Raw genomic sequence first — 12009 nt, 5'->3', positions numbered from 1 at the left:
GGAAGCAAATCAACAGAGCACTGATTTTATAGATATCAGTCATGGCAACATATTAGGCTTTGATAATGGTCTTTTTTCAACAGAGAATATTTATCATATGCTTAGCTTCTTAGGAATCATTTTCTTACCCTGAATATTCAAACTCCCAAATCTGGTTTATAGGCTGGACAACAGTGACTAATATTAGAGAAATTCTTGGCAAAGTTGTAGGAACCCAACCCTTAACCCCTTCCAAGGCATTTTGACCAAATACGGCACAGTAGGGCTTTCATATCTGTCATGGGCAGGGTATTTAATACAACAAAATGCAATATACTCTTCATCCATTGCTTTGGTTACTTTTTTTTTCACAGAGACGCAACAGCTTTTATTTTCTTTAGTGACCCAGCAGGAGAGCACATGGGAGCAGGGAAAGAAAAATGTCATTGCCATTCTGCTCTCGATACTTGAAATTTTATTTCACAATCGTGAAAGGCTTAAAAGTGATGCAAAGCATAGGCCACTTCATTTTGGCCTCTGCTTTATTTCTTGGCTTGTTTTGTTTTGCCCCGTCTGTTTGTTGGAGGTTGGGGTAGAGGAGATGCAGGGAGGAGACACCGTGAACATACGTGCCCATACTTCTGCACTGGCATCACCCACCACGTTCACCCAGGTACATTCTTTAGCAGCTACTGTGTTCCCAACATGCTGCTGACCTGCACAAACAAAATTTCAATTTCCAGGCAAGGGCACTAGTTAGGCCACATGGAGTCAAATACTGGTTACACCAGTCACTGGCTCTGTAACCTTAATCTCTTTCTTTCCTTATCTGGGAACAAAATTAGAGAAGTACCTATCTCATAGTATTGCAGTGACATCCAAAACATTTAATAATTGCAAAGTCACAACAGTGGCATCTAGTAAAAACTCAATAATGTTAGTGATTGTTTTTGCTATCCTTGTCCTCAAGGCACTTGTAATGCAATTAATAGAGAGAAAGCATCATACGTCATGTGAACTTATGTGATACATAGTGTAAGTGCAGTAGAATTGCAGGTAAAAAAGATAAGTAGCTATCAAAACTGGCATCTGGACTACCTTTACTGCAATCAAGTAGTTTTGAGTCTTTATGCCTCCCTCATGAACTCTCCTGGGTCATTCCTTCCCACCCAACCCACCCCAGTTTTGTATTCACAATATTTCACTCTGTGTTAGCAGAGTCCAGGCTCCTTAGCTTTATTGAACATTGAACAAATGACCTGCCCCACAGAACTCTCATGGAACAACAGGGCTAAATGCTAAAGTAAAGCGGACACATGAGGACTGAGGACTGTAGGCCTACTGTCCTAATAGATGGTTTTGGTTTGTTTATGACTTGAAACAGGTAATGTGAGGATGAGAAAATTGCTGGGAAGGCAATCCATAGTAAAAATCTGTGGGGATGCCATGAAAAGTTATACAGCCTTGAAAGCATCTAATCTTCATCTAGGACCAACGTATACCAAGCATCAGGTCCCCATTTCAGTTCACATGTGTGCCTGACACAGCTTTGAGACACAAAAGGAAATCATAACCACATTGGAGAGGTGTTGGGTCCTTGGGTTCGAGTGTGCTAGAAGCCTAGAGGACAAAAGCCCTGCTCCCAGCTCCAGGTTGCCAGAAGACTCGCACCTGGCCTCCTTTGGAATCTCAGTTCTCCTGCCTATAAATTGTGAATAAAGATACCTTCTCTACTGTGTGACAAGGTTTGTCTGAGGGCAAATGAAATAGTGCATCTGTGCAAATTCTTTGAAAACCATAAAATGCTACATAATACGTGTAGCATGTGGTGTCATGCAGAGTTTAGAGTCTAAAAGGGAAAGAACAAAATCAAAAATAAAGGCTAACAGGAGCTTCAGAATATAAAACAAGAAACAATTAAACTGACTGTGGAGTGTATAGAAAACCAGTATTTGTGCATATGATGGCAAATATTGACTTCAGTGAAGGCCACACTAGGGAAGAAGAGTTAGCTCCTATTTAAACTTAATAATTCAAAAAATTACATTTAACCCTATTAATGTTAATTCAAGAAATGTCATACTGTTATACAGGTATTAATGTACAAAGATCTTAGTGGAGCATGATCTGTTTCGAATTGTAATAGGTATTATATCTTAACAAATATGTAAGAACATACACACATTTTCAGTTATTTATGGCCACTAATGACCTTCGTCAGGGCAAAATGCTTTACATCAAGCAAACATTTAGCAATAGCAGCATATTATGTTCATGACTTTATTCGTTGTCCTGTCTAAAGAGATAATAATATGCTCAGTATCATATTTATCCATAACACATGCTTTGGTCAGAAGAATCCTTATGATAATATTTGGGACAGCACTTGGCACAAAGCAGCCCTTTAGAAAGCTCTCAGTAAATACCTGCTCAGACACCTGAAGTCATCGTGGTACTGCAGGTAGGTAATGCAGGAGGCATTACTCTATGATCAGGGAACTCCACTACTTTAAGGAGTTGATGATTGTCTGTAAAAATATTTACATGTGTGCAATCTAAGAGCGAGCACATAGCTTTCATTGGATCCTCAAAGGCTTAAGAACCAGTTGTCATAAAGAGAATAAGTGGTATGTAGTTGAGTTATACTCCAGGCGCTTTCTAACAGGAAATGCTTTTTGTCCTAGGTGTTAAAGTTTGAGCCTGGCCATTTCAAGAGGAGGGGCAGAGCGAAGCACATGGCTCTCGTTGACATCCAGTTAGATCACCACGAGCGGTGCGACTGTATCTGCAGCTCAAGACCACCTCGATAAAAGAATGTGCACATACTTAACATTAAGCACGAAAGAACCTTTATTTTAAGGAGGGTGTGGTAAGGGACCCCTTTCCCACCAGCAACCGAACTTACTATTAGCTTGCAAAGCAATGAATACAAGTGGCTGCTGAGTTTCAACCTAGCTTTGTTAGTGCCATGAGTAGAAAGGTGTATCATCAATCTCTATATCCAAGAATATAGGATTGCATTTAATAATAGTGTCTGAGGATATATATGTATATATATCCATGTCTCTGTGTAAATAGATCATATGGTTTATTCAGTATATATAACCAGGTACACCAGAGCTTACATATGGTTTAATTACCTAAACCCTTAAAATCTGACAAAATAAGGGACATAGTAAATACATGGAACATGTCTTTGAAGATTTGGAAGATGAATTTAAGTTTTGAATCACAAAACAATTTTGGATCTTGCTCTTTTAAAGAAAGCACCATGTATATTAAAAACCAATAAATGAGATTTTCTTATGCATATATCTTAATTATAAAAAAAAGAAAAAATATGGTTTCTGGGAAAAGCACATTCCTAACCATTTTTCTCACGAGACGTACTACATACTTGGCTATAAAGACAATAATTACCTGTCTCCAAAAGCATGTCATAATAATATAAGTGCTTTAGAAATAAAGCCATTAAGACTTCTTTTTATGTGTCTTGCTGACACATGCAAATTCATTAACACCTATCTCCAAAAAATTCTCACAAGGTTTATTATTATAGTTCTATAAGAGACAATTTATAAGCTATAGCAGAATTGTTTCTTTTCAAAAACCTCTCCACGGAAGTAACTCCTTTGGAGAATGGCATGAGGACTCTGCATGAGCCTTTCAAAATAGTGTTCATTGAAAAATGTGGGCAGTTGAAAGTCAAAAAAGTGAGCATTGAAATATTAACATAACTGGGAATCAGATGGAATATTTGAATGGGATCCATATTTAATAATGGATACATACTCTCCAAATTATGCCAGTTAATTTTACGTATCTTGCTTTTGTGTTTCTGTCTCTTCAATATACAGACATGGATTTACAATCACATTTTATATTTGGCAAGCCATTATGGACTATTTATAGCCTAGAAGCTTTTGTGTATTAAAACAACCCAGTTTTATTGATGTAGATTCCTAATCATGTACTCACTCACCATTCAATTCAGATGAATTCCTGTTTCTGAACTAAGTGAAATTAGATCTGGGGTCTCTGGTTCTTTCCAAATCTATGGAGCTTGTTCTAGGAAGCCACACTGGAAATTGTGGGTGCACAAGTTCGGGCCTGCTCTACAATAGGAAGCAGTCTTTGCACTGGGGGTTATTATTGGTACTTAGAGTAATTTTTCCTCCCTGGCTCCTTAATGTCTGTTAAGACCTCAGAGACTGACTCCAGGCATAAGAAGTGATTCATCATTCTCCAAAGCAAGTCTCTTAAGAGAGTGACACTGAAATCAAGATAGCTCAGGGGCTGCTCAGAGAGAATGACAATTTTCTTCTCACCTTGAAAGAAAATAGGAGAGCCAGTTTCTTCCCTGAGTCCAGGGCCCTACTGACTACAGCCAAGTTGAGTGAGGGCTATGTGACTGGGGCTCATTAAGTCCCAGTGTCAGAGGAGTGGCCTAAATATACTTGGATTTCTGAGCGTGGTGCTTTCAGGACCAAGTTCTCAACCATCCTTAGGAGCTCATTTCTGCTCAGCTCTTTGAAAGGCCAATGCCTGTTGAAGATGTTCCTTCAAAAATTCCCTGAAAGCGTCCAGTGTTTTTACCTCGGGGGATGACTGTTAAAAATAAATACTCTATTGCTGAGTTGCCCGAAATCCCAGATCACAATCAGAAATAGCTGAGGCAGACCCTCTAGTAATCAGGAACCACTCTTCCCCTTCATGCCTCTTACAAGTTTCCTATGAAAACATAGCCTTCCTGTACCAAAACCTAAATTTGTGTTATATCACTCTAGCTTGGTCAGCTGTAAGTATGAAGAATTAGAGTGTTCTACCCAGTTTTCAATAAATCTTCCAGGTTGCAATAACCAGGATGGTTTTCAGTTAAAGCCCCATTTGTACTTTTTATTTATTATCTGAAATGTAAGCAGGCATATTCACTCACCTCTTTTTTTCTTTCCTGAGTGTTTTATTAAAACGTCTCCCTTGGCTATCTGTTATCTATTGCACTTCTAACATGTAGCCAATAAATCTGTTTCACTGCCATCAAAGGGATAAAAACTCACCGTACAAATTACATTTCAAAATAAATCCTAATAAATCCTCATTTCTGCATGGCTCACACACCTGGAATAATGCCTTCTGTTCAATATGTTCTTATAGGGCAGAGCACTTTTGTAAGTAGAATTGTTCATGTTTTTTGTCATATCAGTAACATGCAGCTTTTTCATCTTGTAGCATTTTCTATAACAAATGTAATATGCCTCCTATCTTCATGAGAAATAAATATTGCTTACGAACAAAACTCCATTATTTAGTACTCAACTGCAGTTTTGAAAGGTGCACAATGTTACAAACTTACTTCCCCAAACACATGCAGCTGCTTGGAGTGACAAGATTGGGTGATTTCTGCAGGCCTGGTTTTTCTAAAATAAACAGTATTTTAGAACGTTGTTCCCTGAAAACAGGCTTTTACTTTGTCCCTTCCTGAAGCCACCGGAAACCGGAAATTAAGTGGGACTTGGGCTTTGTTGTTTTCTTGCTGCTGTTGTTGCTTCTTTGTTTGACTGTTTGTTCCCTGCAGGCCTTTTAATGAAAGATATTCTCCTCTGACATTCCTTACTTTGGAGAGTACACAGCCTCTCTCTCCTTGCGGACCTGGAATCAATAACATTATGTCCACCCTCACACCTTTTCCCCTCTAGATGGACACCCCAGCTGGTGGGCAAGTGTTATAAGCTCAGTTGTTTATAATCAATACTTTATTTCATTATTTGGAAACAACCCCCCCCAAATAATGCCTGAACCTAAAGCGTACATTAAAGTGACCAAAAATATTTTTAAATAATAGATTTAAAGATCATACGTAGTTTTCCTTCATAACATGAGTGCTTTCAGCTGGACAGTAAATTACGAACCATCTCAAATCATGTGAAGGCAGATGATCAATCTGGTAGCATTTGTAAGGATTCCTGGGAAGTGATCGGTGGGCGTTGGGGACTTTTCCTCCCAGCAGGTGGGGGGCTGCAAATATCATAGTGCATCAGAGAGAAAGCTAGAAGGCCTTGGGTATAGTGACAAGTCTGCCACTTTCTGGACCAGTTTAGGGGCTACACTCCTATAGAGTTTGGTGTGTGACGTGTTGGTGGGGGGCAGGGGCGGCGAGAGTGGGGGCGCAAATCTGAAGAGAGCTCTTCTCTCTGCAAGAAATTTTGCTTTTGCTCCTAGCTCAGTCCTCATCATCATCCCACTGGAGACAGGATGACAGCGGCACAGGGTTGGATGAAACTCTGCCACTTTATTTAGTTTAGTGGTTTTGAGTTTGGGGAAAGGGAGTAGAGACATGTATTCTGTGGCAAGAATCAATTTTACTATCGGAAATACCAGCTAACGTGTGAGTCAAAGTATGAGGAAAAATGGGGAAGGATGTAGAGTAGTTCATTTAGCTAACCTGGATTTTCATGTACAAAAATCATGCTAGCCATATATATATATAAAGTATTTTAATGCAAATACATTAAGAATTTCATTTTATTTCCTGAAAGGTGCATGTGTCCAGTTTTATATTAGTAACTCAACAGATGTCCAAAGTTTTCATATTCTCCTAGGGTCCTCTGATAGAACATTAAATTAAATTCATAGATTAGTATTCATGCCTGAAATTCTAGGCAATACAATTTTATTTATTGACAGCTCTGATCAAATATGCTAGAAGAGAGAATATTTATAATTCACTGGTTTTATTGACATTCACTTAAATTCTGTTGTTTTTTAATGATCAACTTACTTAAAGACTACACAGGCCTTTAGAACTTAACATAATACACTGGGATATCTCCCAAATATCATAGTTTATCAACAATGGATAAGCAACTAATCACTTAATTTAAGACTTTGTGCTTGATGTTCACGTTATAGTTCAGAATTTGCAAGTTAATTTTTATCTTTTTTAAGTAAATTTTAATTCTATAGAGATCTCTAAAAATTCTTTAGTAGATCGCATTAGAACAGAGGGGAGCTGAGTCCATAATAAAGGCTAATATATTCAGTGCAGCAAGTTATGGGCCAAGAAATCTTCATTTTCTAATAAAGCTATTTGATTTTCTAATTATTTTAAACTGTTGAATACTGGTTTCCAGGCTTAGTGGCCAGAAACCAAATGTTAAAATCACTCTTGGGTTCAATTTATATTTTAAATAATGACTGTAATACAAATTCTCTTTTAAGAATTCAGGTCTCTGTGTCATATTCTCTAATCTCTATCTTTGATTGAGGCAATATTACAAATTCATTCTCTTCAAGTATCTTCTAGCCTTTCCTTTTCTCCTTGTGACTTCCTCATTGCTCCTCTTTCTCACCAGTCTCTACTCACCAGACTTCAAGTCAGAGAAAGTCAGGAGCGATGTGTACTTTGGGAAGGCACAGGAGATGGGGTCATTTAAGGAGATCAGGAGGTCAAATGCATGGTTTACCAATTGAGCAATTAGTAGGTTAAAACTGCCAAATGTTAAGAAATCACTGCATTTTGAGAATTGAACACGTCAAGTAAATATTTCCCAATATTGTCCATTTTTTGTGTAAACTTCAAAATATGGTTATGAATGTTATTGACTTCTATCAAAAGGAATTTAGCCATAGGCAATATGAGGAAAACTGGCTAAATGTTTCATATATTCATTCAACAACAAAATGTTTTAAAATGCATGTATGCTTTGAATTTTAAAATGCAAGATCCACAACAGGGGATAAAACTAGAGAAAGATGTTCTAGGTGAGATAAACAACAACAGCAACAAAAAACCTAAAGATCCCTCAGCAAAAATACATAAGGTAAATGTGGGCAGTTCAAAGACCAGAGAGTAAAGTGGCAGAAAGGAAAGTAAGCTATATAGAGGAACAATTGGTGGTATGTTTGAAAAGGTAGATAAGTACCTGATTATGCAAAGTCTTCTGTGGCTGGTTAGCCAAAAGCTTTGTCTTTTACACATGGTAGAGGAAGCCATGGGGGCTTCTGAGCATAGTGGGGGCTGCAAGTGTCATAATGCATCAGAGACAAAGTTAGAAGGCCTTGGGTATAGTAACAAGTCTGCCACTTTCTGGACCTATGTTTCCTCATTTACAAATTAGAAGGATAAGATGTTCTACAGGTCCTTCCAACAGAACAATTCTGCAATTCTGTATTTTGGAAAGTGGCAGTCTGCAGGAAGGACAGAGGTAGGGATACAAATTATGAAACTCTTAAAGTTGTAGTGAAACCAGGTCCCCCTAAAACCGAGTTCTTCTGCCACCCCTCAAGGTTGAGAAGTATCAAAGAAAAGGGGGGATTGAAACTGAGCAGGACCCTGTGGTGCCCCTCACCCAGGTACAAAGCGCTCTCTGTGTCCCCCATTTCTTGTTTATAGGAAGATGGCTTTCACCTCCTAGACCTTCTTTGAGTTCCAAAGGGCAGATTCAAACAGTTACTAATTAGGGGAGTGAGAGGATGCAGAAACAAAAATAGTGCAGGGATGGGTCCTGGTCCTAGTTCCTCCTGGAGGGATGGATGTGCATAACAGTTTGATACACATCTCTGAGTTCTTCTACAGGAACTAAGGCCCCAGCCCACATGGAAGAGGACTTCAGGCTGAGCACAAGATCTTGGACCCCAGACTGGTTGGAACCAGAAGGCTGATGATTGAGATTCCTGGAACACCACCCTGTTACCTCACCACCAACCAGTCAGAGGAGAGTCACACACACCCCGCTGTCCTCCTCCCAAATTTTGCCTATAAAAACCTCTTCCCTGAAACCCATCAGAGAGTTCAGGTCTTTTGAGCATGAGCCGCCCCATTCTCCTTTCATGGCCCTACAACAAATAATCTTTTCTTGGCTCCAAACTCCTACATTTTGGTTTGTTTGGTCTGACTGTGTGTTAGGCACACACACTTGGGTTTGACAACACTAGGGGTGAGACAGTAAGGACAAAAGTGAGACCTCAGAGACAGGAAGGCATGTAGGTCCCCTGTGGTTGTGCAGGCTGTGCGTTAAAAATCTCTAGGAGGTGCTGTTTGCCTAGACTAAGACTAACCAACCGCAAAAGACGTTAACAAGAGGATTCAACAGTCGTAATGGCTGAATGCGGAGGGCAATGCAGGCTTGGGGGTGTCCTGGAAGAGAGAAGCATGTGGGTTGGAATTTTGAGAGTATTCTCAGAAAACTGGGGAGGCAGGAAGAGAGGGTAATTTTGAGAGAAGAGATCATGTCTCCCAGAAAAGCCAGGGCTTGTAATGTTTACTGGGAGTCATCCTTAGAGTGGCAAGGCTGAAATCACGAGAAGATAAAGAACAGAACCTAAAGGACATCCATGACCACAGAGAAGAAGAAAAAAGAGGAATTCACAAGGCTCAGAAATACGTGTTCCAAAAATTTGATAAATACTAACCAAGGGCTAACTAGCCCTCATTAAGTGTGAGACATAACAGATTTAGAGAACAATAAAACAGCCATGTTTCCTGCTCTTATCAAACTAGATAAGGAAGGGTAGATATTAAACAAAAAATAATTCATTATATTTGTGGAAAGAAAAGCATAATATGGGATGACGTTAAAAGGTAGAATTTAGATCAGGTGCAGGAAGGGATTCCTTAAGAAAATGACATCGAAGCAGAAACAGAAAATTGAATAAATATTAACCAGGGGAAAAGTAGAAGGAGAATGTCGCATTAGAAATGAAAAAAAAAAAGGGTGACTAGATTAGAGAAATATTTTGAATGTTTAATCAACCAGTCAGTGATGGATTGGGTGTGGAGAGAGAAGTGAAGGAAGATGTCAAGGATTTTTCCAAGGCTTCTGGCATAACAAACTAGGCCGATAGAGATGCCATTTGTTGAGACTGGAGACGGGAAGAGGAGGAGATTTGTATATCAAGAATTCAATGTAAGATACTAATGCCAAATGGTCTTTGACGTATCCAGTTGAAGATACGAAGTAGGAAGTTAGGTCAGTGGGTCTCAAGCTCAGAAGAGGGGTCTGGGAATAATACGTAAATTTAAGAGTCATCCACATGTAGCTATTAAAAGCCACAGGGATGGTTGAGTCACTTAGAGGAGGGTGAAGATTGAGGAGAAAAGGGATCACAGGGCAATTGCAAGAGTATAAAAATATCCCGACTGCCAGAGGAGGAAATTGTTCCAAGGGGACTGGGCAAGTTTTATCAAGTATTGCAGAGAAGATGTAGGAGAAACTTACTGATTTAACTGCCCAGAAACACCCCTACCTCCACTCCCTTTCTGGGAAAACCCACTTTATCTTTAGTGGCACTGTGCAATAGAAATTTGTGATGATGCAAGTGTTCTATATCTGCACTGTCCAGTACTGTAGCCACTAGCTACATGAGGCTGTTGAGCACTTGAAATGTGACTGTAGGGCTGAAGACTGTTTAACTGTACTCAATTTTAATTAATTTACATTTAAAGGTAAATAGCCACATGTGACTAGTGGCTACAGTATCAGACAATGCAGCTCTAGACTCTAGACATCACCCACAATGTTGCAGCCACAATAACACTTCACAGCAACACACACACACACACACACACACACACACACACACACACACATCTCAGCTGAATATCTAGGGTTGTGGCACTTGATCTAAGCAGGGATCTAAGTCTTTCTCAGGATATGTGAAACTGAGAAGAGATCCAGACAGTCTCTCTTTGGTTATTTGGAAGGTGGAATGTAAAAATCAATGGCTATTGGCAGCCATACTCCTTCCACATAGACCAAAAAGACCAGAAAAAGTCATACTACAAAGGGAGAGAGGGAAAAATGACACCAACATAGAGAAGCTAGCTGAGGGTCCTGAGAGAGTCCCTCATTCCTGTGGGTCTTGATGTCTGGACAAATCCCTCTCTTGGGTTCTCTGAGAATATCAAGTGGTTGAGGTGTGAGTCAGATGGTGAAGTATTGTGGAGGGAAGAGTTGTGATGAAATGGAAGTTTTGAATGAAAATTACCTGCTGCAGAGCTTAATTAGTGAGTGGAAGGAGAGAGAAACAGTTGGTTCTTATCACCATGAACACTGAGTTAGCAAATACTGAATCACAGCTCTGAAGGGAAATACAGGCTTAGGTTCCTAGGAGCCTCTAGTCACTACTTTTTCATCAACTGATAGATGCATAACCTTGTTTTACGTGTGTTTATGATTAAGGAAACCTTATTTTAATAAATATTATTGATCCATTAACATTGAACTCACAGCCAACAGCACTATAACTCATGCCTAAATGAAGCTTGTCTAACACATATTTTCAGCATAAGGTGCATCACAGCCTTCCTGTGCTTGGGAACACCAGACAGCACTTCAGCTACACTTTGGGGCTATTTTAGATGCCAAAATCAGCACAAAAATGCAAAGCATGTCACTAAAAGGACATTTGTTTACAGGATGAGAGCTGAAACAAGAGGGCAGTGTGTTGCCTTGTTTGGCCTCAGCTGGGAACATGTGTTGGACAGCTCAAATTTTTCACCACTCTGCACGTCTGCAAATGACGACAAAAATACTTCGTGTATTAATTTTGGAGTTACATATAAATTTTAAAGAGTGGGCAAATTTGCAAATACACAAGCTGCAAATAATGGATATTAACTGTAATATCAGTGCCCATTTATGGAGTGTTTACAATGTGCTAGGAATTTTTCTGATGCTTACACGTATTTGCTTAATTCTCATAATAACCCAATATAAATGGGTCTTATGAAAATAAAAAATTAATGCATGCAACATTTTTATTATAAAACAATGTTATCATGCCTGTTATGTTTTATAAAGATGAAAAAGTAAAGCATGGAGAGTTTAAGTAAATTACCCAAGGTCAGCAAGTAGTAAACTCTAGGCAGTTCCTCTGCAACCCACATCCTTAATCACATTGCAACACTATCTGTCCAACTCATTGGACAGGAGGAAAACTAAATAATTTCTTCATAAAGTCGTCCCAATTACAATTCCAAACATGGACCTTGAGGTCGTCACTGAACATTCTGATCCAGCTTCATTCATT

General features: G+C 39.1%; 1 protein-coding gene across 2 annotated transcripts in view; it reads left to right on the top strand.

The window, feature by feature from the left end:
• The window catches only part of PDGFD (platelet derived growth factor D), a 235895-nt gene extending 230801 nt beyond the window's left edge, over positions 1 to 5094 (top strand). For both annotated transcript variants that reach the window (XM_022560524.3, XM_022560522.3), the window contains exon 7: positions 2664 to 5094. In XM_022560524.3, coding sequence (XP_022416232.1) covers positions 2664 to 2789 — 126 coding nt within the window. In that variant the 3' untranslated portion in view covers positions 2790 to 5094. The remainder of the gene's footprint in view (positions 1 to 2663) is intronic.
• Positions 5095 to 12009: the final 6915 nt, after the last annotated feature.

The sequence above is a fragment of the Delphinapterus leucas genome, chromosome 7 (genome assembly GCF_059928025.1).
Source record: "Delphinapterus leucas isolate spDelLeu-1000000601 "Yukka" chromosome 7, BTC_Dleu_Yukka2, whole genome shotgun sequence".
Taxonomy (NCBI): domain Eukaryota; kingdom Metazoa; phylum Chordata; class Mammalia; order Artiodactyla; family Monodontidae; genus Delphinapterus; species Delphinapterus leucas.
The sequence above is the reverse complement of the archived record's forward strand: the minus strand, read 5'-3'. Positions and strand labels throughout refer to the sequence as shown.